A 17,500-nucleotide genomic window follows, 5' to 3' on the forward strand; every position below is an offset into this window, starting at 1 on the left:
TTAATTAGAATGTTTCAAAAAAAATGGTACTAGTTTAGGATTGGTAAAGAGACCAGAGAGTAAATGAGGGAGAATACATAATTTGAAAACCAGAACTGTGAACTTGAGTCTTAGGCTAATTGGCATGGTATGCAAAATAAAGTGTAAAAATTTATCAAGTTATTTATTTAAATTACTATATATATGTTTAAAAATAATCAATGAGCAATGGAAAACCATAAAATTCCTAGTTTTAGACATTTCTGGCACAGGTGAAGAAAATTACCATCATATTAATTATCTCAATTCATTAACATGTAACAAACTTGAATAGCTGGAAACTGACTCCTCACAATCCTTTTTATTTATTAGATGGTCTTTATGCTTTTTGGTTTTTTTGTTATTGATTCTTTTGTTATATATTTTCCATGTAGTTAACTCAAATCTTGAGGTCTTAGTAGAAACTGTTTTGGTATGAAAAAATGCTAACTTTTATTGCATAGGGCAAGAAGATCTTTTAGTGCACTAACGCCTTTTGGAGAGAGATACTTTTGCCTTTGTAAGTGCATACCAGATGTTGATTTTGTGCGATCAGAGCTTTTTTGCTTAAAAATGCAATTTTTATGTTCTTCTTCAGAAACATAAAGTAAAGAATATCAGGATTTTCATTTATGACGTTTAACTGAACAATACTGACCAATACTGGACAATACTTAACTTTTTTAGGTTTAGATTTCTTTGCACCGTTTACTTTGGTTAAAATTAATATTTGAAAGCATTTGTTACCTAATACTGCTGAATATGCTGTAATTGTTTCTTTATTTTTAAAATTATTATATCGTCATGATTTAACACAGTTAATACACAATTTGTTTGTTTTTTAAAACTTTCTATTGTTGTTTCCGATTTTACAGATGAGTAGATTGTTCTATTTCAATAATGTTTTTAATCACTGAGTGGCTGTATCATTTTCACTTTGACTGGTACAAAAAATGTAAACTTAATAAAATCTAATATGAATAGAGTTAATGCACCTGACAGCATTCATCATTTTATTTTGATTTTGCCTTCCACATTGATGACAGTAGAAATAAAATTGTTGTTAATCCTTTAATTGTTTGTTTTTTGCTTTCAATGAATTATTTTAGTGCTTACTTAACGTAAGTACTAAACGTCATTCTGCAAATACAAATATCTCTTTAAAAAATAAGTTTTTGTAACAGTAAGGTTGTGATTTTACAGTCGCATACCATATGGTAATTAAAGAACTTACATTAAAGCTTGGTCACCAATAGTTGTATGAATGTCATACAACAGATGTACTACAGTAATGTTTTATAATGAAAACATTTTCTTGCATAAGTTGCACAACTTAACGAAGGTTGTACAACAAAATTTATTTTGTAAAACAAAAGTTGCATTAATAGAATAAAATCAATTTCGGCAACAATTGTTATACGACCAAATTGCACAACTGTTGCACAACTATTGTAAACAAAGCTTAGGTTAAAACTGCAGTTATAGTCAGGGTTTTTTTTTTTTTTTTTGCTTCATTCTTCTTTTCTTCTTTTTAAATTCGAGTAAATTTTTTGTTACTGACATAATTGTTATTCTTTTCATAATCTTCATATTTTCTATTTTGTTTACAACTTCTAAATTGATCTTTCATAAGTTTTTGCTACTTCAAACTAAATCTACATTTTATGAAACCCTTTGATAGAATTTGGACTGACAAGATTTTTCTCAATGCAGTACTTTATAAAGAGTCTATGCATCTCTTTAATTTATAGCTTCTGAGGAAAAAACTGTGAATCTTACTATATGAGAATATAGTAAGATTCAACTTAAATATATAAAATATCTGAAAATGATCAATCATTTTGTTCCTGTTTCAATTAGTATTTTTCTTTGGTTTTTGTGGCAACCTCTTAAATATTTCTCAACATTTCCTGATGCATTTCTTTTAGTCTGTTATTGTTGTTTCCTGTCTACTGTGATATGCCTTGAGTATCAAGAATGATGGGTGCACAAACACGCATTTCAAGAGCAGTATTTTATTTGCATGAAAAGCTGTAAATGTAAATGTTCTGTTTTTTCCTATTTAAAATGCTCTCCTTTTTATCTTCTTTTTGGTTTTTGTTATTTTTGCCACATCATCATATTGGTCACATCAATATGTTTCAGTAACCAATAAGGACTTGAAGTAGTTTTATTCTGCTTAGTTATTCTATTTATTCTCTAGTTATTCTAAGTTCTCTAAATATCACTAGTTATTCTAAGTTATTCTATTAGCAGCAAAAATATAGTGGTGAAAAAGTAGCTAATCTAGATGTTGTTTTTTTTACACTCTCACATTTCTTTCAAAGAGAAAATTAAAAAAATATATATATTACCAGCAAGTGTTTTTTTGTATTTATTTTTTATTGAAGCAATACTCTCTTCAAACTCCTCTTCTCCTTCCATATCTTGTTCCAAATAATTAGAAGTAAGCCCTTTTGAATGACTTCGTTCACGAATACGCCTTTGAGCACTTTCCCTGCGATTTGCAGATCGAAGACGCTCATCTTCTTTCTAGAATAAGAATTGCAATATTAAAAAAAATGCAATTGTAAAAAATAGAAAATATTATCCACAATCACACTAATTGACATAAAGCTAATGGTAAAATTCTTAAATATATTTAATTATTTCAATGCTAGTTTCACAATTTTTATAAATAATTTTTGCTTAAGAATAAAACCTTTTGTCTATTAATATAATTTAAATTTTTTTAAAGTCCCATTTTAAGGTTCAACTTTAGGGCTATAACTTTATAAAAATATCAATATCATATTTATCAGAATTGTGATGACATTTGTGATATATTTTGCAAGTAAGACTAAAATATAACCTTTAACATTGATTTTCTTTGAGATTCTGGATCAAGTTCAGTTGCTGGCATCATTTTTATTTTTTGAGCTTTTGACATTCTATCAGCTATTGACATTGTCATTTTTTTGTGAGTTTGACTTGCAGTAGAATGTGGACGAAAAATTAACTTTTTTTTAAACACAGCTTGAGCTTGAAGACCAGTTCCCTAAAATCAATAACTATAATAATAATTAATAAATCAACTCAAAAATACAGTTAAATCAAATAAAAATAAACATTTTAATATTTTCACAATGAAACATTTTATATATTATACATTTTACATAACTATAAATAAATTTTTATATAATTATAAATAATACTTCTATATAATCATAAATAATATTTTTATGTAATTGCACATAATATTTTAAGGCAAAAAATAAATCAAATACTTTTTTTCAATATTAAAAAACAACTTAATAATTAAGTACACACAGTGCACAAAACCAATAACAAGTGCAAATATTATTTATCTGCTAAAACTCTAGGCTGATTTTAATTTTAAATAAATTTGAAACAAAGTATAAACAATTCATAGTTAAAAAAAACTTTTAAAAACCTTAACATTTATAAGATTATCATAATAAAATATGTAAGGTTTGATCCAACTTTATTATTATAATCATAAGGCGAAATTACTTACATCAGGCATATATCAGAACTTACAGAACTTTACATTATAATTTGTAATTTTATATTATCTTCTTTTGTTTATATAACATTTAGTACTAAAATCTCTGAGAAGCCTGCTACAATCAAGCAGACTATAAAAATTTTAAAATGTTAACCTTGACTCGTTTATGTTAATTATAAAAATGATTTTAAAGAAAAATATACCTGTTGCACAAACAAATGATTTTGTTCTCCAGTTACTGGCATTTTAAAAACATCAAAAATTTCATTGCCCAGGTGCATTGATAATGAACCATCTGACCATCGAACCATTCTGCAGTTACTTTCTTTTACTTCATTTCCATCCTTGTCTTTTGCATATCTCCATCGAATTGTATTTTCAACCTAAAAATATTTAACTTGAATTTAATTTGAAATACTTTGTATAAGCAATAAAACTATTTTTGTTTTGTACCTATATTAACTTATATTTTAAAAAAAATTTATTTTTAAAAACGATAAGTTTTATGCTGTTTTGTTGAGCTATAAGTTTTCAATTAACTAAATGACTTACTCTTAATTTTAATCGTGCTCTACCTTCTTCATCTAAAACTTCATCATCATCAATTTCATCTTCATAAAAGTTTGGGTCAAATGGTTTTGTATCCACACTTAAAAAATTAGGAAGTTTTATAAAAGTCAATTCCTTTCCTAACGACATACTACAACGTGGCAATTCAATAGCAATCGATAAACCTTCTTCCTCAGGAGTAGGTGGTCGATCTTCAGGAGTAGACGGTCGATTCTTAGCACTTTGGAAATCATCTTGAGAATTTTCCTAAAAATAAAGCCATTCTGAGATAAATTTTAAGATATATTTATTAGGGGTGCACCAATACCTACTTTTGGCCAATGCCAATGCATCAGCTCAAAACTTGCATTTATACTCTTTTCTTTTTTACTAATAAATAATTATTTTAATAATAAATAATTATTTTTTACTAATAAATAAATTATTTTCAAATAGATTACTTTAGATTTAGATTTAAATCTAAATCAACTTTGTGCACAAAACTTATGTCCAAATTGATAATTCTTATGCAATATACAAATATAAAAAAATAATACAGAATATAGAATACATGCCTGAAAAAATGATTGATGCAACAGATATTAGCCTTTCATTAAAATATGACTACATTGGGTTTGGAGAAGAAAACACTAACTTAGCAAAGGTAGATAAAACAGTTTTTGCAGCATTACAAGATAAGCAATTAAATTACTAAATGAGAAAGTTACTTTACAAAAATACTACAATGAATAAGCTAAAAATTTAACTAGAGAAAAATCAAAAAAAAATTGGATTTAAAAAAATTCAGTTTTTGATTCCAATTCTAATCAGGAAATCTACTAAACGCAAGCAACAATACCAATATGTTCTCTAATTTCAACTATAAATAAACATGCCCAGGCAAGAGAATTAAGACATTATTACTATTACTGCAATCTCAGAAAATAACACAGTTGAGGGCTGTTTTAGAAGTATTGATTAGAAAATGTTGAAATTAAGCATACTCACAGACTAAAATCAAGTAAATAAAAGACAACACCAAATAATCCTGACACTATTTAAGTATCTCTTTCAAATAAAACAAGAGAAATGAGTTCTAAAATCCTAGAGACATTATGCCAACAAGAAATGTAAGAAAGTGTTTGTTCATGAAGATAGAGTGCCAGCTAAACAGTTTTCGATTTCAATGCAGACACTATAATGTGGATTAAATAAAACAAGTTAAAAACAAAAGCTGAAAGATTTCTATACTAGCTAGTAAACGACCGGGGTTTATATTGGACAAGGGCCGGGTATGATAAAAAAATAGCTAGGCTGCGTTTGTGAACGACACTGCATTAACATTGAAACAGGATTGTTTACATCATACCATCATCAACATTGATATACACATATACATTTATAAAATTAAGTCTCAGCCTTCCCCTTTTATGCTGTTGCTTTAATATTAACATTCTTGAGTATCTTCTTTTCTTAACTAAAGTTTATTCATGCCATATAACGCACTCTCTTTAGGTTTTCATACTTTTCCTCTACTTATTTCTCCTAAAACTCTCTACATGCTGATACCCAAACTACTAATATCTTTTCTGACAAACTCTCCTATTAACATGCTTATACTTAAACAACCCTAATCTTTTATGAAAAAATGTTGTTCATTGATCATCAATCCCTCTCAATTTTAAATGTCTAAGATACCTATCAAAGTCTTACATAAGTGTTCTCTAAAACTCTTTTCAACTTTTTCTAAACGTAACTCAAGTGATAAATAAGTGGTTTCAATTTTAGAAACTCTAGAAAACATTATGACCTCTCCAAATATCCTCTGATTAGTCTTTCTTCTATTATTAGTTTCTTTATAAAGTTTTTAAGATTATCAAATCATTTCTTTTTAACCAGTTTTTCAAATCGTTCTTAAAAGCCAACACTCTTCTTTATTTCCAGTATTTTCAGGTAGGAACCTCAACGTTCTATTTAAAGTAAATAAAATTAAAATTTAAATGATCTTCCTGATCAAAAATTAAGACTTTTTGTCTTATCTTGACAAAAAGTCCTCATTTTTGATCGCTTAGAACAAGCAGCCAATATTGAATTCGATCTCTCTTCTGTAACAGCTTGTGGGTTGCAATGTTTTCTGGATTTTAACTCTAACAAAACTCAGTTGTTTACTGCAAACAACTATCTGAATATTGTTTTCATTTTTATATTGACAAATAACAACCCTCTAACTCTCAGAAAAGCCCGAGTCACTCTCTCATCGTAGCAAGATTGCATCTCTTTCTCTTTTCTACAAATATTATCATAGTTGCTGTTCAAACGAAATTTCATCTCTAGTTGGATCAACCAAAACTCTTCTCGGTTGATTAGTTATTCAGCAAAGCCGCATCCTGTATCTGATCTGAAGCCGCATCCTGCATCCTGTATCGCATTACTGTATCTGACTCGTTCAACCCACAACTTTTAAAGTCTTCTGTCAACCCTTATCTTGCTTTCAACCATATTGTTTGTTTTCTAATAACTCCAAACTTAATAGTGGTTACTTGCAATCTTGTTAGAAAAAAAATTAATTTATAAAAATAACCAAGAATATAATAACTAGAATAACAACCAAGGTAATGCAATATTAACGCAATATTTTTTCCAGGAATGTAGTATAACACATCTAATACAGTTGTAAAACGATATGAACTGTATCAAGCAGACAGATAGCACAAATGGTGTAGGAATATACTACTAGAAGTAATATAATTACAACGAGGTTAGAAATAAATAACTTAACTCAAAATCTACATACCAAATTTTAATATAAGTTACACACAAAATCCACATACCAAATTTTAATATAAGATTTACACCCTCTAGGGCCCTAGGCTGAATCAATGTTCAGTGCACTCAATAACATTTTGAAAGAAAAACCATTATATAGTATATATAGCACTAAAATTTGTTGTTTGCTTTTGATTCTTTAACTATTTAGCGCTTTATTTAGATTTGTTCTAGAATTCCTTTGTGCAGAATTAATCTCTAAAGGATTTACTGCTGTAACCATTACAAATAGAACTTTATAAAATCCTAATAATTGTTGAGAAGGAATTATTGTGTAGCAATTATTATAATCATGAAAGTAATATTTTTTAATAACGCCCTAAAAACCCTAGCAAACACTTTTGAACCCATTTGGGACCTCTAAAAATGTGGGGCCCAAGGATGTTAACCTATAGGTAAATCTGGCCCTGGCCACTCATGGTACAAGTCTATTGAAATAGGAGGTAAAGTTGTTACTATTGGACATATTACGGATGATTGCTCTCAAGATTTGAGCTTCCAGTCATGTTTAGGTGATAATGACTTTTGTTTGTATTATTCTATATGAACTTGACAAGAAAATGATTATTTTTTTATATACTTGTAATCATTTAAACTCTATACTAATTTTGAAATTTTAAACAATATATATATATAAATATATATATATAAATATATATATATAAATATATATATATATAAATATATATATATAAATATATATATATATATAAATATATATAAATAAATATATATATATATATATATATATATATATATATATATATATATATATATATATACACCTTAATTTTAAAAAAGTTTGTTGACTTTTTTGAAATGATTTACTTTTTGTTGCAGGTGTCAGGTTTATGTATGCAGAACATTACTTACATTCTGATTATTTTAAATAAATAGCGACAACAAAACCTTGGAGCAGAGTTTGAAAACAACCTAGTAGAAAAACTCTGATATAAAGATCTTAATTTAATTATGGGTAAGAGCTTTCAAACATCTAGTAATTTTTCTAGTGGTAGTACCACAATAAAAATACTCAGACCTGATCTTTTGATCAAGTCAGGATAAGGATCATCATGATCTTGAGGTCAGATCAGGATTATTATACTCACCTCTAATACACGGATTTAAATTTATTACCTCACCCAAGGATAAGATAAAAAAAGTTAAGCATTAAACATGAAATTCATAAAATTTGTTATTTTTACTAGCAAAATGTAAAATAACAATATTTTCATAACTCTTATCAATTACCATGATCTCTGCAGAAATGACCTATTTGTATATTATTTTATAAAAAAACTAATTCCTTTAACTTATCTCTTGAATCCTAAAGTCAGAGGTTATTCTAATGCTAGACATCCAAATTATTCTTCTGTTGCTAAAGTAGCTTTTTACAGCTTGTGATAACACTCTTTCAAAAGTATTTTCTCCGTATTATTTTATAAGCTGTTTGTTCTTAACTGAACTGACTGAACTTTGTTTTTCTTCTTGCTGGAACATGAAATCTGTGATTCCAAATTTAAAAAAATCTGCAGATCACTCACACCCCTCTAACTATCTCCTAAACAGTCTTCTGACTACAACTAGCAGTCTCTGAATTGAATTAGCAGCAGTAGCAATAGAATGGAAAAATTAAAATCTGTATTGAATGTCTGAAAGATAATCAACACAGATTTCAATCTTTCCATTCTTCTACTGACTTACTTGACTCAAATTCTTATGAAATCAAAATTCATTATTTGAAAAAAGATGATTTTTCCTTTTTATTTTTTCTTTTTATTTTTTAAATTTTTTATGCAAACATCTGTGATTTGAAACTTTCTCACAACTTTTCACATATTTTCCTGACATCTGATCAACTTCTATGGATTGTTTTTTTGATCTTTAGCTCTTTGCTTTGATTTCTGTTAACTTCCAATTTAATTAGTGGTTACAGCTTTGTTGGGAGTAAATTTAAAAAAACAAACTGTAACACAGGTTAACAACAAAAAGAGCATCTAATAGTAAAAACTTTTTTAACTCTTCATAATGTCATCTTTATAAAAAAAGTCACACAAATCTTTCACTTATAGAAACCTAAACCACACAAGTGTGTAACCATGGATGTTACAGTCGAATAATAATCGGAAGGAAAAAAAAAACAGAAACCAAGAAAATGTTATTTATTTAATCAGTTTCCAAGTGAAAAAATAAAAAAATAATAACAAAATAATTTACCTGTTCTTCTTTTTCATCTGAAGATACATCTAAATCCTCATCACCAAATAAATCTTGTGTAGTTGGCATATTTCTTGCATCTTCATCCTGATCTTCTTCTTCCTCGATTATTTCATTTTCTTCATTTACTGGTTCTATTGATGTTGCACCTTCCAAAAAGGAATTATATAGCATTACTTTTGTTATATATAGCGGAGCAGTGGCAAAGCACTTATCTTTAGTGTGTAAAGCCACAAACCAAGCAGTAAAACAATTAATTTGTTTTAGTATATTGGTTTTGCTTGCCAAGAATAATGTTGAGTTTATAGGGCTAAGATAGAAAAGGAAAAGAAAATAATTCAGCTATAGATTTCAAGCAAGAAATTTTTTAGAATTTTTGGATTTTTATAATTTTATACTAACAATAATAAAGGGAGGAGGTTCCAAAATCAATATTTCATCCTCAACAAATAATAACAAATTTTAAATTAAATGAATGATTATTATTAAATGTAAACAACATTATGCCGTCAGGGTGTCAGCCAGGAAAAAATCTTACACAGCGTTTTCACAACATTGGGATTTAGGTGTTTGTTGGCAATAAAAAAGCAATAATAAAAACAGCAACAACAAAAAAGCAAAAAAGAGAGTTCTAACATTTAAAAAAAAAGTTTAAGGCTAGACATGGCACGCTCCCACAGACCCTTAACTCAATACGAGCTTTATACAATCAAATTAAAGCTCCAGATAAGTAGAAAATTTGATTTTTTTTTTGGTGGGTTATATTCTTAGCAGAAATAAAAGATGTTTTTATATTTCATAAATGTTAAATTATTACTTTTAACTTGTTTCATTCTGAGCAATCTTTTTAAGCTTTTTCGTATTTATGTTATGCATTATGTTATGTATTATGCTTTTTGTTTGTTTGATAACAGAAAGAAAACAAGAAAGACAATTTTTTTCAATTAAACTTTAAATGAATGAGTTTAAGAGTTTGAACTATTTTAAGTACGTATATCGCTTTTTAATACAGTTTTAAAAAGTTTAAACAATTATTTACACATTATCTTTTTACAAGTCCATTTTTGGCAGTATGGAGTTATTTATACCACTGTTTAGTATTTTAAATTCTCTATTGTTTGATTTACCACACAAATTTAATAAATCAATTATTAATGAGTTTAGATATTTTATTTCAACTATAACACAAAAACTTATTATTTTCATTTGTATCACTCAAGCATCTGTATCAAAAGTGATTTCCTGCTTATACTCTTCTACAGCTTGTGGATTGGACAACATACCTGTTATAGTCTTGTAGAGGTGTTCTCGGGAGATGTCGTCTAAACTTTTAAAACTATTTAACAAGTGCTTATCAAAGTCATGTTTTGCAGCCTGCTGGAAAGCGGCATCTGTTATGCCAATTTTCAAAAATTCTGGAGAGCGATCTGACTTGTCTAACTACCGTCCCATTAGTCTTCTTCCTGTGGCGATAAATGATGAGCGATAGGTTTTATCGCTCATCATTTATCGCCATCGCTCTTGACATTTTTAAAGCTTTTGATAAAGTTTGGCATGCTGGTCTCCTCCATAAGCTATCTTCTTACAGTGTATCTGGTAACATTTTTAAGATTATTGAATCCTTCCTTTTCAATCATAGTATTAAAGTTGTCCTCAATAGACACCACTCATATTCCATAACTTCAGGGGTTCCTCAAGGTTCAATCCTTGCCCTATACTCTTTTAATTTACATTAACGATCTTCCAGATATTCTCACATCTAAGGTAGTATTGTTCGCTGATGATACTACCATTTACTCTTGTCATGATAAAAAGCCAACACTCTCGGATTGCTTGGAGGGGGCATTTGAGCTTGAAAAGGATCACACTTCTGCTGCAGCATGGGGCTCACAGTGGCTGGTGAACTATAATTTAGATAAAACTCAATTTTTTTCAGCCAGTCCTTATCGTAATAATTTAGATCTTCCTATATTTATGAATAGTAATGTACTTGATGAGTCATCTACCCTTCATCTTCTAGGATTAACTCTTACTTCTGATCTTTCTCGGAAACCATATATCAAACCAATTACAAAATTAGCATCTGCTAAGGATGCATCTCTTTATTGAGCTTGACACTTTTATTACTCCGGATTCTATTCTTTACCTCTATAAATCTCAAACCTGGTCTTGTTTGGAATACTGTTGCCATATCTGGGGCGGATCTTGTAAAAAAAAAAACGCATTGTAAACATAGTTGGACCTGCTCTTGCAGTCAACCTCCAACCATTATCACATCGTAGTAATGCTGCTTCTCTTTCTTTTTTCTACAAATACTATAATGGGCATTGCTCTAAAGAGTTAGCATCTCTTGTGCCATCTAATAAAATTCATTCTTGTGTTACTCATCATTTAAGGAAGTCTCATCTTTTTCTGTGTCTGTTGCTCCAAAAGCTCTAACTCATCTAGTTTTTTTCCTAGTTTTTTGGAATTCGCTTCCTTCTTCTTGGTTTTCTAATTTATATAATTTGCAATCTTTCAAGTCATCTATCAAACGTTATCTTGCTCTACAAACTTCATCTTTTCTCTTCCAGTACCTTCCAACTCTAATAGTGGTTGCTTGCAGCCTTGTTAGAAGCGAAGATGTTAAAAAAAAATTTTTTAACGAAGATGTTAAAAAAAATTTTTTTTAACTATTACACAAACACTCATTATTATAACTTTTACGCAAAAACTTATTTGTTCATTATCTCAAAATGATGTTTTTGGACTTGTTGCATTTCCCTTGTATACTGACAATATATTGTCTTCTTTTATATTTTCATTTTTTATATTGGAAATAATGGAAAATGAAGCTAAATTATGCGAAATGCAAACCGATGGTAATCAGGAAATCATCAGCGACACCAGAAGTTCCTATATATGATTATAAAATACTTAACGACAATGAGTCTCTTTATTCACTAGAAAAAACTGTTTCTGAACGAGATCTTGAAGTACAAATTACAAATTACCTGAATTGGAAAGATCACTCAAAACTTGTTTTAACCAAAGCATGAAATTTTTTTAAAAAAAATTTCATGCTTGGGTCTATAAGGCAGTCATTTAAAACATGGAATATAGAAACAATTTTAATACTTTATTGTTCCTTTGTTTGTTTTCATCTAGAGTATGCACCTCAGTTTGGAATCCTTACCACCAATTAGAGATCAAACTAATTGAAAAGGTCCAAAGAGGAGCTACAAAGATGGTTCCTGAACTAAAAAACATGACATACCAAGAGAGACTTACAAAAATTGGTTTAACAACACTAGAATAAAGGGGTAATAGAGGTGATACAATTCAATATTTTAAAATGATAAATAATTTCAACATTATCAAACAATATTACCCAAACACAATTGCAAGCTCAATCGGTTTAGAAGAACCAGCGGGTGGAGTAAGGGGTTACCCTTATCGTATTTCTAAGCAAGTAACAAAGAACTCAAAGAGAAAATTTCTTTTTAAAGAGAATTGCGCCTATCTGAAATTAGCTACGGATTAAAGTTCTCAACGACTCGTCAGTTAACCGCTTCAAGAACCTTTATGACAAGAACTAAAAAGTGCAACGGCTGCTATAACCAAGCAAACTGGTTTACTAAAACCTACTTGTAGTGCAGCCTAAACTTTATTATTATTATATATAACCCTCGGAATTAGGAAAAATGAGGTCTGCAATAATTTGCCGACCACAATCTTTTAGAGGTCGGCATCAGGTCGGAAAAGATTATTTGATACAAAGGTCTTACCATAAAACATAGAAACGAGGTCAGCAATTTTTTGCTAACCTCAACTACTTTTAGGTCGGCATTGGCGAATGCCGACCCTAATTCTGAGGGTTGATATATATATATATATATATATATATATATATATATATATATATATATATATATATATATATATATATATATATATATATATATATATATATATATATATATATATATATATCAGGCCTTATTTTAAATAAAAAAAATGCTTAACCCAATTGCCTAATGTGAATTAGACTATTGGGTTGAGCATTTTTTCATAAAATTTTCTTTATTTTTTTATTTTTTAAAGACATTAACTTTTTTAAATTATTGCAATAATATTAATTACCGAAAAACAAATTAAATGTTATTTAACTTCTTTTCTATTATTACTATAAGGGAATGTTTATTTATTTATTTATTTTTTAATACTAAATAATTAAACTTGCTTATTTTATTTATAATTAAATTTAATTATTTAATTAAAAACATTTTTATTTAAATAATTAAAAATGTTTTATATTAACAATTTCTTTCTTTTCTCAAAATGAATTAAATTTTTGAATTTTTAAATGATTATTCTTAAATTTCTAATTGCAGCTTTGCAACTACAAATGATTTTTTATTTGAAAAAAAATTGAGAGTAAAAATTAAAAAAAACTATGTTAATTTATTTATTTAATTTATTAAAAGTTTGTTATTTTATTAACAATTTTGTTGTGAAAGCAAAGATTATTTTTCCCAATATTTTTTAAATCTAAATTTTTAAATATATATATTTTTTTTCAGAACAAAATTATATATTATTAAATTAGCTTTATATTAAATCATATATTTTTTATCAGAAGTTAATTATATTATTATGATCTTTGCTTCAAGCTTAAAGCATTAGTGTTTTTTGAGCGAATCATTACAGTAAAATAAAAATAAATTTTCAATTTTATTTGAGTTTTTTTCATTAGTAAATAGCGCTTATATCTAACATAATTGTCATTCAAACTTTAGTAACAATTGTTTTTACATAAACATCATTTAAAAGTTAATGTGATTTTAAAAAAAAAAAAATTAATTTTTTTTTACCGCTTATAGTATAATTTAAAAGTTAAAAAATGATAAAAAGCCGCTTAACCAAAATTGCTTACTGCTTACATAAAATCGCTTAAGGCATATGTAAATCGTTCTACGCCTAACCTTAGATTATAATAAAACGCATTAATTTAATTGTAAAAAAAAGTAAATAAAATGTTTTTTAAAAAACCACAAAAACTTATTTTTATTTTTTTACTGAAAACATGCGCGGAGTGTTGCTATATTGACTGCTATGCGCAGAGTGTTGCTATATTGAATATCTTATAGCCTGCTGCTACAAGGAAGTGCCGCTACATTGACTGAGTGTTTGGTTGGGGCAGGTAGTCTATCAAATAATTTAAAAAACTTTTTTTTTTTAAAAAGAAGGTCTGGTCTTTAAAATGATTTTTTTTTTAAATAAAAACCTAAAACTGACTTGAGAATGGTAAAATTAAAAACGATCAAGCAAGAATATATATATATATATATTTTTTTTGTTAATTCACCTCCTCAAGGCCAAGAAGGCCACTACAGACGAGGAGGCTACTCATTTGTGGTTTAACCCTCTCTCAACTCTATAACTCCAAAACACGAACCTTGACGAACAAGGCCGCTGCGCGGAAAAACGTTTTGAGCGGGGTACTTCCAGGGACGTGGTGGGGATCGAACTCCGAACCTCTCGCTTATGAAGCGAGCGCTCTACCACTACACCACTACCGCATATATATATATATATATATATATATATATATATATATATATATATATATATATATATATATATATATATATATATATATATATATATATATATATATTAGTAGAAAATCACTTAACAAAAATTTTTTCCATTTAACACTGTGTTTCATCAACAAAGATTCATCAGAAATGGATGATAAAATTAATAAAAATTCAATTATACCAAATATACCAAAAATTCCAATATACCAAAAATTAAATTACAGGAAGTTGCAAATGTCTTAACTACTGTAAATTTTCACACATTTGTGGAATTTGCTGACACAATTATAAAAAGAATTCTTTAGAAATGATTACTTATGCTATTTTTTTTTTTTTTTTTTTTTTTTTTAAAAAAAAAAGGGTGGTTAATGTAAATATTATTTGAACTCATTTATTTTTATAGTTTTTTAGGAGAACTTATTTTCGTGCCTACATTTAGAAATTAATTCCGATCTTTTGTTTAATAAGCATTCTTGATTTGCATGTGTAACTATTTTAAATTTTTCTTGTAGGCATAGTATGCATTTTTTGGAAATATTGTTATATGCAGGCGCTGTTTTAAGGATAGACCAATTCAGTATAAAATCATCAAAATTTTTTTTTTTAATTCCCATATATATTTTGACAGCATGGTGTCTTTTGAATACTTTTTATTCTTAAAAGATTGCTTATGATTGGCAAAACGTTTTTTCCATTCACCCTCTGTTATGCCAATATATTGTTTATCAGGTACATTCTTAGAGGAAACAACACATTTATATATCACATTTTTTGATAAACAACTTCCACTCATTGGACAATTGATTTTTTGTTTACAATTACAATTTTCTGTAGTTTTTTCATTTAGGATTTCTTTTTTGTTTAACAAAGCCTTATTGTGACCTTTTATAATTCTTTCCATATTTTTTGTGCAACTGTAGCTAACATTAATTGTATTTCGATTAAAAATTTTATGTAATTTATTAGATCGCGGGAAATGCTTATCGACCAATTTTAAAAACACTTTTCCTATAGTAGAAACATTTTTGCTATATGGGGGGTTGAACCAAATTACACTTCTACTTCTATTTCGTTTTTTTGTATTCTTTTTTTCAGGGTCAAATTTTAGTTCAAAATTTTCAAAACAACTTGTTTTTAGGGCATCTTCAAATATTCGTTTAGAGGAATTGAATACATTTTCATTTGAGGAGTTTTGGTTTAGTCTGTTATTAATTGAAATCGGGATTTGTTTTAGAACTTGGGGTGGATGGTTAGAGTTAATGTTAATATATAATAGCTATTATATATTAACATTAACTCTAACCATAGCTATTATATATTAACATTAACTCTAACTGTGTGCAATATTGCACACAGAATAGAAACAAAGAACAAAACCATGTTTTAAAATGGCGGATACAAGGTTGTACAAGGTTGGTACAAGAGAAAGTTTGAATGGTCATATCTTTGAAACTGTTTGGAACTAGAGGATGAAATTTTGGGGATGTTCATAACTTATTAAAATCTTTAAGTGGTGTAAAAATCACCAAAATCTAAAACTAAGGGTTGCATGCCCTAGATAATCCAATGCATGCATGAAATCCCCCATAACTCAAATAATAGAAGTTTACTTAAAAACTGTTTATTTTAAATTGAAAAACGTTTTTAAACATAAAAATAAAATATGAAGTAAAAATAAATTTTTGAAAAGTTAAATTTTATCATAAATGAATATAATAATACAACTGACTCTTTAACATAGTTTAGAATTTCCCTTACTTTTCCAGGTTGCTGGCCACCCTGCACTTCAAGTCATGTAGGCTACCTTGTTTTAATTTTCAGTACTATTAGGTACATTGGGTACTCTCAAGAACTTTCACACTGAAGCAAATAAGTGTCATACTATTGAAATATTCTATTTTGTGTTTAAAAAGATATTTTTTTAATGCACAAATAAAATAAAAATAAATCTTTTTCCTTACTTCTTGCATCATTATCCTGATCTTCATCGTCATCGTCATCTAAACCACCAAAAAGTTCATCCATGTGTTGTTGTGTTGAAGGTAACTGTTCAACCTCATTAAGAGTTGACTGATTTTCATTGTCACTGTTCTCGCTACCACTACCAAATAGATCTTGAAGAGACATTGATCCTAGTAACTGCACACTAAAGTATCGGATTATTTAGATTGTTCACAAATATTATTTTTTTAATTACATTTTTTATATTAAATCAACTAAAACAAATAAAAATAACAATAATAAATTAATAAATTATTTGGTATAATAAATATATAACAACTATTAACCTTTCATTTTTTGTACTTGGTACTGGTTAGTTAACTAAATAATTTAAAACAATACTATATATTAAATTATTTAATTGTGTAAAGTAATGTCTAAACTGTTGTCATTTATTTTTATCTGTTATATTTCATCCATTTATGGAGTGAATAAAGTTATTAAACTTGAATTCAGGTAAGAATAAAGTTTGAAAAAAAAGCTAAAAAAAGGGATAAAAAACAAGAAAGATAAAATAGTAAATTAAGTTATGCAAATACAATTGGATATATTATGTACCAGTTAAACATCAGTGAGACAAACATGACTTAAGTATCAGCACTAAAATCATATTAAAATGTAGAGCAAAAAACAAAATTTTAATGTTTTGCCAATAAATAAAAAGAGTTGTGATAAAAATCAAGAGATTTTATTAAAAATACTCTTTAGAAAAAAAAGTTGAAAAGATAACAATGAAAATAACTTAATGAATTTATTTTTTTAATAGTTTTTGTAAAAAAAAATTTACAAATATTTTAAA

General features: G+C 27.6%; 1 protein-coding gene across 2 annotated transcripts in view; it reads right to left on the minus strand.

Annotated features, from left to right (window-relative positions):
• LOC100199683 (RNA polymerase-associated protein LEO1) overlaps positions 1–17,500 on the minus strand; it is a 29,360-nt gene that overhangs the window by 2,183 nt on the left and 9,677 nt on the right. The window contains exons 1-7 of one of the 2 annotated variants that reach the window (XM_065809128.1): positions 16,989–17,051; positions 16,662–16,846; positions 9,119–9,267; positions 4,079–4,342; positions 3,730–3,909; positions 2,870–3,055; positions 2,373–2,550 (exon numbers count right to left, since the gene is read on the minus strand). In XM_065809128.1, coding sequence (XP_065665200.1) covers positions 2,373–2,550; positions 2,870–3,055; positions 3,730–3,909; positions 4,079–4,342; positions 9,119–9,267; positions 16,662–16,827 — 1,123 coding nt within the window. In that variant the 5' untranslated portion in view covers positions 16,828–16,846; positions 16,989–17,051. Of the gene's footprint in view, positions 1–2,372; positions 2,551–2,869; positions 3,056–3,729; positions 3,910–4,078; positions 4,343–9,118; positions 9,268–16,661; positions 16,847–16,988; positions 17,052–17,500 lie in introns of those variants that run through there. The other variant, XM_065809127.1, reaches the window with a different exon arrangement.

Source organism: Hydra vulgaris, chromosome 11, assembly GCF_038396675.1.
Source record: "Hydra vulgaris chromosome 11, alternate assembly HydraT2T_AEP".
Lineage (NCBI taxonomy): Eukaryota > Metazoa > Cnidaria > Hydrozoa > Anthoathecata > Hydridae > Hydra > Hydra vulgaris.